At 35.9% G+C, this 18,217-nt stretch overlaps 1 protein-coding gene across 1 annotated transcript; it reads right to left on the reverse strand.

Annotated features, from left to right (window-relative positions):
- On the reverse strand, positions 1–4,052 carry LOC120412429 (mucin-2-like). The gene is made up of 2 exons (XM_039572888.2): positions 3,883–4,052; positions 1–995 (listed from the first exon to the last, which is right to left on the reverse strand). Exons 1-2 carry the CDS (start codon positions 3,883–3,885, stop codon positions 114–116), a joined length of 885 nt encoding a protein of 294 aa, XP_039428822.1. The 5' UTR covers positions 3,886–4,052; the 3' UTR covers positions 1–113.
- Positions 4,053–18,217: the final 14,165 nt, after the last annotated feature.

Genomic DNA, 18,217 nt, shown 5'->3' on the forward strand with positions numbered 1-18,217 from the left:
ACGCCTTGGCGTATTTCTTCTCAAATTTTAGCTTTATCACTTCGCCACATTCATTCACAACCCTAAATGTACACTCGAAACGAAACCTCTTTTGATCACCAGGCCCTCCCTCGTTAGTTGAGACAGGTCATGTTGACTAGATTGAACCGACAGAGCAGCCAGTTCATGAGGTCCGCCGGGGGTGCCTTCGGTTGTTCCGACTGCTGATCTCCACCACCCGCTCGATCCAGGTAGATGATGTTGATCGTTGGGGGCTGAAGCGTAGAATTGCCGGAAGACCCGGTCGGTGGTGCCCCGATGTTGGTCAAGGTCAGCTCGCTACTGTCGGAGGCGAGGTCAAGCTTGAGTGGATCCGCTGACGGTGATGAGTCTAGCCCGTTGGCCTGGATGTCCTCGGTCATCCGCTTGATGGGTCCAGCCTGGGCAAAGCCGAAGCTCTGCAGGAAGCTGTTTGGAGTGGTCAGTTCTATGTTGGACTCGCGCTGGGCCGGGAGGTACGTGTTGGACGGTGGTGGAGGGGGAGTGGCCGCTGGGAGGTAGGTGTTCTTTGGTGGCTCCGGTGGAAGGTACGTATTGGGGGCGCAATACGTGGACGTGAGGTACGAAGTGATGGTGGTCGGTTGGATCTGGAACTCCGTGGTCGTCGAGGTGAGGTAGTCTGTTGAAGTGAGCGTCAACGTTTGCAGCTGCGTTTGGGTTGAGTACTCCGTAACTCGGGGGAGTGTTACGAACGAGGTGGACAGCTGGACTTCTGTGGTGGTCAGCGGAGGGAGGGTTGTCATTACGACGCTGGTTTCGGTGACCGTTGCGGTGAGGTAGCTGGTGCTAGGAAGAACCAGCGGGCAGCTTGGTTTGGTGTATGTGTAACCGTGGTTGAACGGGATCGATGGTTTGGGGTAGTTGTAGCCGGAAAAGCCGGATCGGGGAAGTTCGGCACGGGTGGTGCTGATCTTGCCGAGGCAGAGCAGGAGGGGCCCGAGCAGAAGGTTGGGAATCTGGAATGAAAATTAAAAATATCTTGGTTTATGTTTTTTTAATTACTGAAGTATATTGCACATAGTCAGGTTAGCTTTAATTAAATGTTTTGCAAAAATATCCTTCAGTTCAGTGTAGGACATTCTCAAAAAACATTTATTAAATTATCATTATTTTAGGATTAAAATAATAATTGTATACTTGTAAAAGCTTGTGCTTGAGTTTTAGATTGTTTGCAGACTATCGACATGCTTGTTTTACATCAGGGCAGCCCAACCTCCACAACTACATTTGAAAATTATTCAAAGACTGGCCCTTTATGGAATTCATGAAATATTGCATAAATATGTTGAATTTCTGAATTCATAAGTTATGCTAATTATCATATTCTGCATTTCTAAACAAAAAATCAATTTGAAACATTTATTTGTCAAATGATGCTTAATTAACGTTTAATTTCGATATTGCTTTCGTCTTTTTATTTATAAATTATTTTTTTTTCAAATTGATGTTAAACAATAGTTGAATCTAATCCGTATGTTTAAAGTAATTTTATTCAGTATCAATTAGGTTGATGAAAACAGTTTCTGTTTCTCAACTCTGACCAATGTCTAGTGGCAGGGTGCAAAATAATTAGAAAACATAATAATTGAAATTATAAGCCGAAATTTCAACTTTTCAACGAAAAAAAAACATTGGAAAATGCTTAATGCACCCGTGCTATTGATATGAAATCATAAAATTTCCAAAAATTTGATCTGTAGATTTTTTTGCGAATAACATAATTTTTGGCGGGATTGAACATTGAAAGTTCACTAAAATTAAAAAAATAGGCCCAAACATTCTTTAAAATGACACGTGGAAGAATGCATTTTTAATTGATTTCAGTCCATTGAAATTTTCATTGAAAATTTGAACTTTTTCTAAAACATTTTTTTTGCCTCCTGATTTTTTGGGCCGATTTTGAAAAGCCGTGGAAGTAGGAGGGGGGTGGGAAGTATTGACTCGAGTCGTTTAAAATATTTCTCCAAAATTATCTCAAGAAATCAGGGAGCATAAATGTTTTTTTACAACTTTTTTAGATTTTTTAAAGTAATATAATATGTATTTACCTACATTGTTTAACCCTCTACCGACCAAATTTTTTTTCGAGATTGTTTTTTGCCTTGTTCAGGTGAACATTTTGAGCAACTTTTGTTTCATTTTTAGTATTTTAATTTGCGTTTATCTTGTTAAGTTTTTGTTTGACGTTGGTAGTATTTGGCCTATTCTACCAACTCCTATCATTACATTTAGCCTATCTAATTTTTTCATGTTTTTACAAGTACTTTGTAATTTTTTGCTTTTTTTTACATTTTCTGCTATAAAATGGCACTATTATCATTTAAATTGTTGAAAAGTGCGTAGATGCATAGTCTGGGACACTAGAAAAAATATTGCATACTTCTTTTTACTTAAAATATTGGAAATGTCAGTGAAAAATACAGCCAAAGTTGACCCTTAAAAAATGACAATTTTAGAAACATTGGCAAAGTCACACAAAACAAGTCAAACTTCCAACCCATAAATTTTCGATTTTTGATTTTTTAAATCGAAGCCTTTCTAAAGGCGGGGTTTGGGTTAGAGAGGGTTAAATTATAGCATGTTTGAAATTATTTTGAAATATTTTGTTAAGTTTTTGAATAAAGATGCACAAATTTTAAAAATATTTACAATGCAATTTGTAGTTTTTTAAGTTAAAATAATACAAAGTGTTTGATTGAAATCGTCAAAAACATCTTTAGTACAATTTAATTCAATTCTAAATTGATATAAATCTATATATATAAAAAATTTCGACGGTTTTGTTCGAACGCGAATCAGTTGAACACGGAACGTCGGATCGAGGTGCTTTTTGTTGCGTTAGGTTCGTGTAAGCCCAAGGAAGGTTTATATGCTGAAAAATTGCCACTTTGGCCACTCTGGGACCGATTCCGGAGCATCTGCAGATTGTATGGGATAATTTACGTAAACTCAAATTTTGATCACAGAAGGCTGAATAAGCAAACATGCAAGAAACGTCAGGAAACAAAAAGGGCAGGACGAAGTTTGCCGGACAGAGCTTGTAAAATATAATTAAAATTTTGCCCTCTCAATATTTCTTATAAATTAAAATGTTATATTATTATATTTAAATATTATATAAGACCATTGCAAATATTTTTCAAAGTTTATTTCGACCCCTAATCAAGGGAAACATCGCGATAAAAATTTCTAAAAATATAAACCGAACTGGAAGATCTGGAACATGGGACAGTTATTCAGAGAACGACAGTTTTAGCTGAAGCAATTTTAATATAAAATCGAAATATCTATATCCAGATACATCATCTCAATTTCAAACAATTGTTTAATTTAATTAAACCACGGATGCTTTAATCTAAAATGCATCTGAGTTAAAAACTAGACACCTGGCACCTCGCCTGGCACCGTTTCTTTACGGCACTTCAAAACACGTTTGAACCCATCCGTTTCCTCTAAACACCCAAATGACCATCAAACACTAGTTAAATCACGTTCCGTAGCGGGTAACTATCTCACCAAAGTAACAAACCATCACTCATCGCAATATCATCTTCAATTAATAATTAGTCCATTGTTCATGATCAAGTGCGCACGACCGACGACGACGACCAGTTCCCATTCAAAAACGCGGTCAGTTCATTTTTGCTTAGGCTTGAAATTTATTGGTCACACTTAACCTTGGGGTCCGAACACAAAACAAACCGACATTTAACTAATTCAAACCTTTCCTCTTTTCAATTGCACAATTTGAGGTGTTTCGAAAAAATGGCAAACAATTATTATTTTATTGTGCCAATTTAGGTTCTTTTTAAGATTATAATTTGGAGTGGAACACTTTATTACCATTGTTAATTGTTTTATTGCACTTCTTGTTCAATCCTTTCGCCTTTAATCACTGTATTATTTTTGCACCAACTTGAATCGTCCAATTGCACTTCACTTTAAGTTCACTTGATTCACTTAGTCCATAAAAAGTAAGGAGTTCTTCTCCCGTTCTCGATGCTCCCTTGCACACCTGTGAAGCGGTAATCCGTTCGGTTCAGCTGCTCGCGCCCAACTAAACTGGCCACATCCAAGGGGCCACGGTTTTAATCGCCACCACCAAAAGGCAAGCTCTAATTAGATCCGCGACAGATTTTGCCGAGATTCGCTGGTCGGTATTGTGGGTTTCCTGCAAAAGTTGGAGCGCGTGGATTCTGCTGAGAGAGCCTGCCAAGTTGGGGGTGTTCAGAAGCGCGTGGCGGCACCCCGTCGCCCATTTTATGGGCTTATTGTTTCCTTCTGAAAGAACCCCGCGCGGAGGTTCACGGGTTGCAGCAGCTGCAGCGCTTCAGAGCTCTGCAGGGGTCAACGGTGTTCCGCGGAGTACATAAACAAACCGGTGAAGTACTTTTGATGGACTTGATGCGAAACCGAGCAATGGGTTTTTGATTGGTTTTGGAGGAGACAAGAAGACTTTCAAAAATGTAAATATTTTTTTGAGGTCGCCATCATCAAATGCATGGAAAAAGGTGACGCTCTTCGTTTATTTAAAAAAAATCGACATCGACATCCACTTGTCTGTGGCGTTCTTTGGAAGAATCCCTTTGGCACTGAGAAGGTAGTAAAGATGTCTTGATCAAGTGTGGAAATGCTTTCCGTGGCGTACTTTATGATGAAGATGGTACTTCGGTTGGGTAATCGGCGTTTCCGGAGCTGAACAGTGGTAGTCCATCAGGCAAGGTTCTAGAACAGCTGGAAGTTTGCTGCTTGATGGTCTTGTTTGGATGCTGCAAAACTTGATTAAACCATAATGTTCGAAAAATATTTTTTTTTATTTTAAAAAAGAAAATATTATTTAACTAATTCTAATAAATTTAAAAGTTTTCAAACATAAACATGTTTTGAAAGATCAAAAATTTGGTCGGTATAATCTTAAAATATCATAATTATGCTTAATGCATCGAATGATTTTCAAAGAATGAAATTCAAAGTGTTCCTGGGAACCCCAAACTTCATGCTTCTCCTCGAGTTGAGCCTGACAGAAGTTTTGTTGGTCGGTGTATTCTTAAAATAACATATTTCTGAAGTTTTTTTGAAAAGGACCAATAAACCAAATTTCCAGTTATTGCTTTTAAGGTGTTTTTGAAACGAGTCAGGGGTATATTAGTTTATTGGACCTTTTCAAAAATACTCCAGATTTATGCTTGAGGCATTGACATCGTTTTTAATCAAAATAAATATTTACTTTGGGTACAATTGATAAAAAGTTAGAATTTTGCCTAAAATTTTTTGAAACTTTAAATGACTAAAAGGTATTGATTTAAAAAATTTCAAAAGTTTTCACATTTTAAATGAAATTAGTTTTGCCTTCCTCACTGAGGTAAGGCTATAATCCTGCTCTAAAAATGAACTTTGTATAAAAACGTCGTAGACCCACCTTCATGTATACATATCGACTCAGAATCGAAAACTGAACAAATGTCTGTGTGTGTGTGTATGTGTGTGTGTATGTGTGTGTGTATGTATGTATGTGACCAACAAACTAGCTCATGTTTCTCGGCACTGGCTGAACCGATTTGACCCGAACCTGTTGCATTCGACTTGGTTTAGGGTCCCATAGATCGAGTTTTATACAGATTGAAGTTTCGATAAGTAGTTCAAAAGTTATGTATAAAAAGGTGTTTTCACATATATCCGGATCTCACTTAAATGTATGTAAACTATGTCCGGGTACACCATCCGACCCATCGTTGGTTAGGTTATCAAAAGACCTTTCCAACGAGCCTAAAACATTGACGATCTGGCAACCCTGCCGCGAGATATGACCACTTAAGTGATATTGATGTACTTTTTGGAAGCCGGATCTCATTTAAATGTATGTATACTATGTCCGGATCCACCATCCGACCCATCGTTGGTTAGGTTATCAAGAGACCTTTCCAACGAGTCCAAAACATTGACGATCTGGCAACCCTGCCTCGAGATATGGCCACTTAAGTTATATTGATGTACTTTTTGGAAGCCGGATCTCATTTGAATGTATGTAAATTATGTCCGGATCCACCATCCAACCCATCGTTGGTTAGGTTATTTAAAGACCTTTCCAACGAGTTCAAAACATTGAAGATCTGGCAACCCTGTCTCGAGGTATGGCCACTTAAGTGACATTTATGTACTTTTTTGAAGCCGAATCTCACTTGAATGTATGTAAACTATGTCCGAATCCACCATCCAACCCATCGTTGGTTAGGTTATCAAAAGATCTTTCCAACGTGTCCAAAACATTGATGATCTGGCAACCCTGTCTCGAGATATGGCCACTTAAGTGATATTTATGTACTTTTTCATTCCGGATCTAAAAAATAGATGAAATTTTTGTACAATTCCCTCATATCAGTCATTGTTGGTAATAAGTGAGGAAGGCTCCAACCACATATGTGGATTAAGTTAGTTTTTATTTCTGAAACTGCCTATATAAATTGAAGTTTTCTTCGAGTTGGGTTTCAATTCAATTAGAATTAGAATTAGACTTCTTCCCCAGGATGTTACATTTGAAATCGATAAAAATCATTATTTCAAAACTATTTTTTTCCTCTCCTGGTGGAAAATTGGTCAAAGAATACGAAAATGCATTCCGGTTTTGGATTTTAAACAATTTTCATTAAGAAAAATATGACACTTTGAAAATAATAAAATATTTCTATTACAGTACAGCACAGTACAAAGTGACCCAGCAGTTGAATGTTGTTTTACAAAACTTTATTTGGACAAAAATTGATGTGCAGCAAACGTAACCCAAGCAGACGGAAATAACTTGGATATAATATTCGTTGGATATAACATGATTCTGGTTCGATTCCCATCTGCTGCAACCTTCCATCGGATGAGGAAGTAAAATGTCGGTCCCGGCCTTGGTTGTTAGGCCGTTAAGTCATTCCAGGTGTAAGAGTGTTCTCCATGCCATAAGTACAAACAACACTTCAAACCAAGCCTACTCCGGTGGAATCGCTGGCGGCGGTTGGACTCGCAATCCGAAGGTAGTCAGTTCAAACACTGGGGTGGAAGGTTCCTTGGAGTAGAAAAAGGTTTGGGTGCTCTCCCCATTCAAGCCTTCGGACTCCTAGGTTCGAGCAGAAACTTGCAATAGAGACCACAAAAGACCCGGGGGTCGTTAATGTGGATGGTTTGATTTTGATAACATTCGTCGTTATGATTTTTTTGTTATTGGATTGTTATAGTAATAACAGACTAATAGGGTAATTCTCTACCAACTCACACGAAATCGTAAAATCGCGATAACTCGTGATGTTCATAAGCAAACCCCTTATGTCTATATATCAAATTTTTTGTAATTGTCTGCTCTAAAACTTTGTAGAACATTGTTACACTCTAAAAAATAAACCTGCAAAGTTAGAAAAACCACGAAATTTTAAAATTAAAATTTTTGTTCTAAATGAAAAAATGACCCTTCTGAGTCAATGTAGATTCGAAAAGTACATTAAATTTCCCATAATATGACATGTTCCAAAATTATTTACAGTCGAGTAACGGAAAATGGGAGAATTTTTAAAACTTTTTTGTCGCAGATAGGGCGGGCAATGATGGTAGAATTTGAAGAATGCGTAAATGAGCACAAAATGTTGTAGAGATGGTCACAGGCAATATCTCTACAACATTTTGTGCTCATTTACGCATTCTTCAAATTCTACCATCATTGCCCGCCTTATCTGCGACATTTTTTAGTGTTTTTTTTTCATGAAAAATACGTTTTTTTCGGAATTCTAAGTACGCCATCAAATCGGGCGTCTAATTTTACATAAAAGTCCATTTGACACCAAATGTCTATCTCATCACCATTTCAGACTGCAAATTATTGAAAAACACCTCTTTTTTCGCATGTTCAAAAATGGAAGGGGTCTTACCACCCCTCCGTCACGAGATATCAAAAACCGGACCTCGGATTCATGATCAGGAACAAAAGTTACCCATTAGGACAAAGTTTCACGCAAATCGAAGAGGGGTCGGGGCAACTGCTGTGTGAGAAAATTTATTCCAAAGTTGTTTAAGGTGAAGCCGTTGATCATTTTCGAAGAAAATTGATCATCACTATAAAATATTCTGTATTAAATTCAATTTAACGAATTTCAGCACCAAAAGGAATCAGCATGTGCCGGTTGTTGCCTTCTTGAAGCCACTGAAAGAATTTTTGATCTAAATCAAATGTGCTTCAAAGTTTATACAGTTTTGTGGCGCAGTCATTGACGTCCTAGTTGGCAATCATTGATTAATGACGATTTCCATAACTTTACAAGGAAATGGATAATCGTTACCAAAAGGAATCAGCATGTGTAGGGCACTATTCTAAACAACTTGTTGAAGGAATTTTGTCAAAATATTGAAAGCGACGCAAAATTTATATCTTTGAACGAAAAATCATGACAATGATGGAAGTCTTCACGTTAAGCTTTCAACCAATATTAGACCAATAACAAATTTTGTTATAATAACATAAACTGTTAAATGGATTTCTCAAGAAGATTCCATAACTCTTTCTGTTATTTTAACAGTATTTGTTATTGAATGGGCACGAATTTTGTTATTACCGTCTGCCTTGGAAAGGACAGTTTCACAATAGGACTAAAACATTGTTGACAAGAAACAGAAAACTATAAACCCCTGAAGAAGGCCTCAAAATCAAGGTAGAAACGTCGGTGAAGTAGAGAAATAATCTGTTTTTCTTTTTCGACAAGACTGCTCGCCAAAACCAGAAATTTTTTTTATTAAACAACATGTTTGTTTTATAGTCAAATAACTTTTCAAAATTTTATGGAAAATTCTTCTCAAAGTAGGGGAACAGCATCTAATTTCAGCGTGCCTCTAATGTTTGACGTTCAATTACAGCTCATAAATAGTGTTTTCAACTGAAATCGAGTGATAAATAGCTCAATAAGAAGTGAGCAAGCAAGTTTCTATCAAAAGTTATGCAAAACTAGTTGTTTGAATAGTGAAAATCAGCAAATTGCATGGAGTTAGGAGCGAGTGCTTAACCTGCCAAACCTACGAGAATTTCCCCTACTTTGATCTTTGAGCAATTCTGTATCAAAACTGGAAATGGATTTTAATTGTATTTTGTTATTTGCCTCAAATTTTGTGGGGGCCTTCCCTATGACCAAAGAAGCTGTTTGACGTCATTGATCCACCCATACAAGTCACCATACAATTTTGGCAGCTGTCCATACAAAAATGGTTCAATTAGCTCAAAATTCAAACAGCTGTAACTTTTGAGTGAATTTTCGATCAATTTGGTGTTTGGGCAAAGTTGTAGGTAAATAGATAAATAAATTTCCCAAAATACGCATTTTTTTATCCGAAGTTTCGATTATTCGAAGTTCGATTATCCGAAGGTTTGTATGGGACTTGGGATAATCGAATCACAATTTTTTTTCTTATTTTTCATTTACTTACTTTCAAAATGAAATTCGAGTTCTTTGACCCCATTTTAGTCAAATTTAAATGGTTGATTGCCTATAAAATTAAAAAATGCATTTTTTGAATATTTTATCACCGCAATTTTAGCCGCCCTCTTGGATTTTAAAATTCTAAATCTCTTTTGAGTAGTTTAGGGTTTATACTTAAGCTCAACAACAAAAAACAATTTTTTCGTGATTAGATTATCCGAAATTTCGATTATCCGAAGTGATAATATGCCAAAGCCTTCGGATAATTGAGTCTGGACTGTATACAGCAATTACCCACGAAAACAGCATGATTCGAAAAAAAGTTTTCCGATCGGGCCCAAAACTTTTCTGGGGGTTTTTTGGCCGAAATAATTTGACCCGTATTTTTTTGTTTGGCCATTAGGGTGACATACGCCGTTTTAGGGTAGTCAAAAAAATTGCAATTTTCATCATTTTTCGCAAAAACCGCATTTTTCAAAAAATCATAATTCCGCGCCATTTCATCCGATTTTAGCTATCTTAGACGCAAAAGAATGGTGATTTGTTTGGCTGTTTGAGAAAAATAGTAAGAAGTTTCAAAAATCTAGCTTAACATTTAAAAAGGTCGTATGAAAACTTAAAATGCTGTTTTGAAGGTCTCGGGACCAAAGAGCCTATGTCTGAAAATATTTTTATCGGATTCCTCGGAAAATTTTACATAACATACAAAAAAATGGTGAAGTTATGTTTTGGATACTCTGTGATACGATTTTTTGAAAATAAAAACTAGGTTTTTCGACGCGCCACGTGCAAAAATGGAAAATTGACGAAAACGGAAAAAATCGAATTTCACTAAAACTGCGATAACTTAAAAAATTCAGCGATGACCTATACATGTTAGGATACCAAAATTTTCGAATTTGAAATACGCAACTTTTGGTACCCTAACATGTCTAGGTCATCGCTGGTCATCGAAAAACCTAGTTTTTATTTTCAAAAAATCGTATCTCAGAGTATCGAAATCATAACTTCACCATTTTTTGATATGTTATGTGAAATTTTCCGAGGAATCCGATAAAAATATTTTCAGACGTAGGCTCTTTGGTCCTGAAACCTTCAAAACAGCATTTTAAGTTTTCATACGACCTTTTCAAATGTCAAGCTAGATTTTTGAAACTTCTTACTATTTTTAGTCCTCAACAATACCTACAATTTTGCCGAAGCCACCAAATCAATCAGAAGATTCACTAAAATGTTACAGCTGTCTGAATATTTACGTACCATTTTTGTATGGACAGCTGTCAAAATTGTATGGAGACTTGGGTGAATAAGTAACATCTAAAAGCTTCTTTGGGCATAGAAAAGGTCCCTACAAAGTTTGAGCCATATAAAAAAAATACAAAAAAATGGTCGAATTCAGCCGATTTCGTAGAGAATTGCTCCACTTCTTCGTCACGGTGAGTATGATTCTACACAGTTAAAAAAATGGTAATATTACATCTGGGACGTCAGAAATGTCAGAAAATGTGTGTAATTTTGCTTCTGAAAATGTGTTATTTTTACCACATGCCGGTGTGATGCGACTTTTTCAGTCTAAATCGCGGTAAAATTACATCATAAAAGAAATAATATTTAGCTTTCCAAAACAACACCTTCCGATTTTTTTTACTGTGTTTATCATACCGAACGAAATTTAATGTGTACGCTTCGCTTTCGGACAAGTCTCAAATCTATAAATTTCAGTCAATATTCCAGTGAATTATGTCATTTAAACAATCACAGCATTGCATGACTAAACTTTAAGGAATCACTGGCAAAATTTGGAGATCTTTTGATATCAAATTCATATAAAACAAATCTTACCGAGTGTAATATTATTTCAGTTTCGCTTTCATTGGCATCAATTCACATGCCCTTAGCACCTTAGTCAGACACTTCTGCGACTAACAGCCGATTTAGCAAAAGCGATACCTCCCCAGCACAAGTGAGACATAAAAAGTACCCACTAACCTATTCGCTCAACCACATCGAGCCATCGGGCGGCACGCTGCCTCGGCTGCCACAGTCCAAACCAATTCAGAAGATTTATTGGACAAAATTACAGTGATGTTCCCCCTTTCCATTGGCCGCATATAGATTAAAAATTCACTCATTACCAACCTCGAGCGAACGGGCAGAAACAAAAAGAGCTAAACGTCTCTCGGACTGCTCCGGGTCGTTTGATGAATGTGTGAAATTGTGGCGAAACCTGCAGCCACCCCTCCAGCAGATGGCCCGGGCCATCAGTAATGCAAATCTCGGGCCCGGATTTCACCTTCCTTTTGGCACAAAGTTGAGGCGAAATCTGAAGTTCCGGGAGCTAATGGGACCTTTCCCGAAATTTGCTGCCAATTGTGGGGTTGAGCGTGGGACTTTTGTGGGAATCGTTCTCGGATTGGCATGACTCAAATTCTGAAGGCTTGACAATGGTTTCAAGTTCACAGAGCTTAAATATGAGTTTGACTGTACTTATCAATAGAGCAATTCCAGCTCAAATCAGGATTTTTTTCTGATATTTACATATTTTTGTATTTTGTAATTTAAAATTACTGTATCTCGAAGCCGTTGTGTCGTATCAAAAAGTGGTCAAAGACAAACATGTAAGAAATTAGACGGGCTTTCTGAAAAAAATACACTGAAACAAAAATACACGCCACATTTATGAGATTTTTTGATTTTTAAGTCTAAAACTTAAATTTAAAGGTGATGTCACGATTTTTTTCGTTCAATTTTTTTGAAGAAATAGCCTAAAATATAATCAAAAGACTGACGAAAAATGCAGGATGGTAAAATACAAAAGGATGGAAAAATACAAAAATCATTTACTAAAACTGTTTTTTTTTTGAAAAGTGGTCTAAACGTCAACATTTTTGAAAACCGGTAGTGGGAATCGATTCTCCAGACAATTTTACATAAAAGTCTCCATATTGACCATTGTCCTATGTCCAATCCTTGGGAAGATACAGCGGTTTTAAAAATGAAAATGTTGAAAAAACGGGTTTGGCAATTTCTTTATGACAGACTTGGTTTTTCAGTCTCGTAAATATTTTTACCGGAAAGCTCGTCCAATTTCCCATAAGTTTGCCTTTGACAGCTTTTTGATTTATGTCGTTTTTATATTTACGTAATCAAATTTACTATCCTGGTTTCTACCACACTGAAAAAAATATTCTATTTTCAGTTATAAGCAATGTAATTAAGCTTATATCTGTAAGCCCTTACATCCAATTGAAATGCTGTCAAAGGCAAAATTATGGGAAATTGGACGAGCTTTCCGGTAAAAATATTTACGAGACTGAAAAACTTTTATGTAAAATTGTCTGGAGAATCGATTCCCACTACCGGTTTTCAAAAATGTTGACGTTTAGACCACTTTTCAAAAAAAAAAAAAAACAGTTTTAGTAAATGATTTTTGTATTTTTCCATCCTTTTGTATTTTACCATCCTATATTTTAGGCTATTTCTTCAAAAATTTTGAACGAAAAAAAATCGTGACATCACCTTAAATTGAAGTTTAAGACTTAAAAATCAAAAAATCTCATAGATGGGGCGTGTATTTTTGTTTCAGTGTATTTTTTTTTTCAGAAAGCCCGTTTAATTTCCTACAAGTTTGTCTTCGACCACTTTTTGATACGACGCAACGGCTTCGAGATACAGTAATTTTTAAATTACAAAATACAAACATATTTAAATACCTTACGCCCTTCTCAAATGTTATTTTCGAGTACTACAACAAACCATCCACATAAACGACCCCCGGGTCTTTTGTGGTCTCTATTGCAAGTTTCTGCTCGAACCTAGGAGTCCGAAGGCTTGAATGGGGAGAGCACCCAAACCTCTTTCTACTCCAAGGAACCTTCCACCCCAGTGTTTGAACTGACGACCTTTGGATTGTGAGTTCAATCGCCGCCAGCGATTCCACCGGAGTAGGCTTGGTTTGGTGTGTTGTTTGTACTTATGGCATGGAGACGACTCCTACACCTGGAATGACTTAACGGCCTAACAACCAAGGCCGGGACCGACATTTTACTTCCTCATCCGATGGAAGGTTGCAGCAGATGGGAATCGAACCCAGAATCATCCGCTTACAAAGCGGACAGCGTAACCATTCGGCCACGCACTGACGATTAGATGTAATATTTAATAAAACGTGTGTTTCTAAAGACAAAACAATTTGATTCAGCTTTTTTCTCCGGCATAAAATTTGGAATCTAAAACCTATAAAGTTAAGAAAAAACAAGTATTAAAATCATTTTCCTTTATTTTTTTGTGGTTAGAAGACTTTTATTAGCATGAGTGCTGACCCCGTGCCCATACCTTCACACTTAGGAGACCCGGGAGGCGGAGTCTTGTCGCAAAAAGAACGATACACGCCTGTGGATCCATTGACGAAACCGCAAGGTTTAAGAGGGCCACATTATAAGGTGTTACGTCGATTCCGTTCCGCTGATTAGATCAGTTTGGAAAAATGTTGTCTTCACAGCTAATAAAAGCATGGTTACATAGGCTACTAACTGTTATCCTATCCGTATGGATTTACGACCCTCTTTGCGAATTTTTATCCGGCCTGATTTTTGCGTATATCACGGTTTTGTACGAAATTGATGATGACAATATTTAGATTTTTTTTATTTAATGATAATTCAATTTGACTGTCTGTTTGTTTTTTTCAAAGGATATTTAGGTAGTTTTCTGGGTTTGCGATTGGTAAAAATTCAATGACATTAGTTAGGGGAAAGTGAGGCAAGACGACGATATGGGGTAAGAGGAACAATCGCTCGTACGATCATTTTTCTTACAATTTCTAATATTTACAATATGAGGAATTGTTACTAAATTCTACTACCACATTGCCACAAAAATGACGTTAACGCCACGGGACACAAGATTGAATGGGGTTTTTTTTAAATCCTTCGTTTTCTTAGAACAATTGGAAAGCCCAAAATAAGACTTAGGGTTCATTTTAAATTCATTTTTTCAAAATGCTATTTATCCTAAATCAGCAGTATCCCTACCAATGATTTGCACCTATTATAAAGTATGATTTATCATTTGGTTATTTTTGTTGAGAGCTTTTGAAAAGCTTTGTTCAGGTGGGGCAAGTGTACCATATGGATTTTAAGTATAAAAAAAAAATACGAATTGCTGCAACAACATATTTTACTGGGAAATCAATACTTAAAAGTAATTGTCCCTACAAAATATAGTGATATTATGAAAATTTACTATTTATCATCTAAGTAATTTATTTTATTCGTAAAAACGATCAAAATATTAGTAAAATATTATTATTTTATCTAAAAATGAAAGTAACGTTTCAATAACCTTCTAATCTGATGTGACTAAGTGATAACAGTTCAATTGTTAGCAAATTAACATGTTGTTTCACGCATTATTCCTCTTGCCCGAACGTTGTTCGTCTTGCCCCACCAGTTGCGTAGAACGCACGAAAAATCCATAATTTTACAACCATTTTTTACAGTCAAAAACTGGATTTTTTAGAAACCTGTTCTATCAAAATCTTAGTCAAGAACTGGAATAAGATGATTATCAAAAACCGTCTGATCTATTTAAGTTTTTAATGGGTTTTAACGAGCACTTCCTTAGCTTGTTACACTTGCCCCACCTTTCCCTATTTCCATTTTTTTTTAACATTCCAACGCCCAAGGCTCCAAAAAAGTTGGAACGGTAACTTCGACTCAATGGATCTCGGGCATAACTCAATCAATCAAGATGATTCTTCTTTCCAGTGATTTGTTAGGATGTCTAGATGATTCTAGAACTTTGCAGAACTTAATTTGATCAAATCTGTAATTTTTGCGACTAAAAACATCGTTCCAACTTTTTTTTCGCGTACAAAAAAAAATTCGCCAAAAATTACGCGGAGGCAGTCGTTTTGAAAAAAGGTGGAACGATGTTTTCGGTCGCAGAAATTATAGATTTGATCAAATTAAGTTCTGCAAAGTTCTAGGATCATCTAGACATTCTTACAAATTACTGGAAACAAGAATCGTCCCGATTGGTTGAGTTATGCCCGAGAACCAGCAAGTTGAAATTACCGTTCCAACTTTTTTGGGAGGCTTGGGCGTCCGTGTAAGTTGGACATGCGTTGGGCGTTCCAGTGTTAAACAAAATTGCCTAATAAAGTGTCGATGGAATGCTTGGATGGATGGAACAATGCAACACCTTTTGATGTCCAGTGAGTTGAGATTTTTGTTTTGGCTGATCAATAGGGTGCCCAGAATATGGGACATTTTTTCAAAACCTCGCTCCACAAGCTGAATATTGTTCCTTGACCTATTTTAGGACTCTGGGCCAAATATGAGCAAAATCGGTCATCATTTACCCATTGATACTCGGAGGTGAAGTTTGTATGGGAAAAATCGAAAAAATGTATGGAAAACTCAAGTTTCTTACAGTTTGGTCTGCACGGTGCGCTACTTCCATCCAAATAATCCCAAAAGTGAGATTCTTAATGAAAATTTAATGCTCTACAACTTTGTAGAACATACCAAAACTGTAAAACTCGATCCTGAAAAGTTATTAGCGATTTAAAAAAGTCATTTTTGTATGAAAAACATTTTTTTCGCCAACTTTAGGCTCGGGTATCAATGGGTTAATCTTATCCAATTTCGCTCAAAATTTACACAGATGCTTAAAATAACCCAAAAAACCATTTTACGCTTGTGGAGCAGGGGGTCATTTTTTCTGGGCACCCTACTGATCAATCGCTGATAAAAATCTTAATCGACAAATGTTCATGTGAACACACTCAAAGCGAAATTATTCGTGAAAGACAACTTGACTCTCTTAAACTGAGTTTTGTAAAATATTGAAAAAGATTATGTTGTAATTCAGTAAATTGCATTTTATTTTAAAAGTGTTTGAAGCAAACTGTTATGAAAAGTAAATTTTTGTATGTTGTGAATTACATATAGTTTAGTTTTTTTTTTAAATCTCAAATTTCAAAACTGAATAAAATAATTCTCAACAATATACGGATTTTGGCTCAGTAAGAGCTTTAGTTACATTGGGGAATGTTGAAAGATTTTGAATAGAAAAAAACGAGTTTTATTACTTCGTCAAATCTGTTAATTTACATTATGAAAGGGGGTGAGATTTGGTAAATTTTAAAACGATTTGCTTTAAAGGTAGAGTTTTAGCATATTTTATGAAAATGTTCGTAAACTGTCTAAGAACAAACCTACGATAAATGTATTTCGATGTATTTTAAGTTGTTTTTGTTATTCAAGTTCTGCGATCCTAATTTAGTCAAATTTAAATAGTTAATTACCTATTGAATCATAAAATGTTTTTTATCAATATTTTTAAATCGTCATATTAGCCGCCATCTTGGATTTGCAAATTTAGGGTAGTAAAGTTTAGGGAAAAAAAGTTTAGAGAAAAAAAAATATTTTTTCGTGTTTCGATTATCCGAAGTTTCGAATATCCGAAGTTTCGATTATCCGAAGTGAAATCTTTCCGAGGCCTTCGGATAATCGAGCCTTGACTGTATTGTGTAAGTTGGTTTTTATATTATTTTATCATGATTTTTAGTATAATTTATGATAGTTTAAATTTGTTGCAACAAATTTCTCCAATAATTATCAATAACGCATGCTTTTTATTCAAATTAATTTCTGTTGCATGTTCTCTGCAGTTGCAACGGATTGTGTTCTTTCATTATTGAAGGTAGATGAAATATTGACAAATACGCCTCCACAATAAAAACATGGCATGAAACAAATCAAACTACTCATTCCAAAATTCTTCGACAAAAAATTATGTTCTCTATCCATTGCATTTCAAGAGCTAACGTAATTTTAAATCTCAATAAAAAATTATAAAAGAGGCATGGCTCCGGTTGGGAGTTGAAGATAACTGAAAAGCAGTTACGACTTGAATACGCCTGAATGACGATTTCGAGCTTTTTGTCGGTCGACAAGGATATTGTGGTGTTCGTGATGAACTGAATTTTGGTAATCTTTACTTTGAAAAAGTGAGTTTTAGATATGTATGAACATTCAAAAAAATGATATTTTGATAGTTTTCTAAAAAAAAAAGATAATTTTCACTATCATTAGTATTTTAAGGACGCTACACCACCGAATGGCTCCACAACGCTTATGACACATTCTGCCGTGACTTAACAACGGTTTGGCGATTCTTTGTTCAGTTTTTTTGTAGCTATAACTGGAATTCAAAAGAAAACTCATTTATATTTTTACAGACTCTAAACATAATTTAAATTTGCCATGAGATTCAACTTGTATGTAGGATTTGACGTTTTTGTGACGTTACAACGCGGCAAAATTTTCTCTAAACTAAACTTTTTCATGTTTTTTTTACTTAAAATTGACCGCATTATCGAATGTCGTCATTGGTTAAGAAAAAAAAGTAAAGCAGTTTTTTGCACCACTTTATAATTTTCTTGTGTTACAGCGCAGACTTTATAAAAAGGGTTCCATGCGTTGTAATGTCACTAAAACAGTCAAACAGTATCTCTGCGAAAAAAATACTAATTTCGATCTACTCAGTTGCTATCGATTGGAAATTAAAGCTTTGAAGTGCTTTTCTGCTGATTGGAGTGCTTGAAACATTTCGATGTATTAAAAATAATACTTCACTTGCGTCGAACGTAGAGTTCATACGTCTTTGAAAGTGTGTAAGTTGATTTTAAAATAAATGTTAGTTTCAGAAATATATACAATTTACTCTCT

The sequence above is a fragment of the Culex pipiens genome, chromosome 3 (genome assembly GCF_016801865.2).
Source record: "Culex pipiens pallens isolate TS chromosome 3, TS_CPP_V2, whole genome shotgun sequence".
NCBI lineage: Eukaryota > Metazoa > Arthropoda > Insecta > Diptera > Culicidae > Culex > Culex pipiens.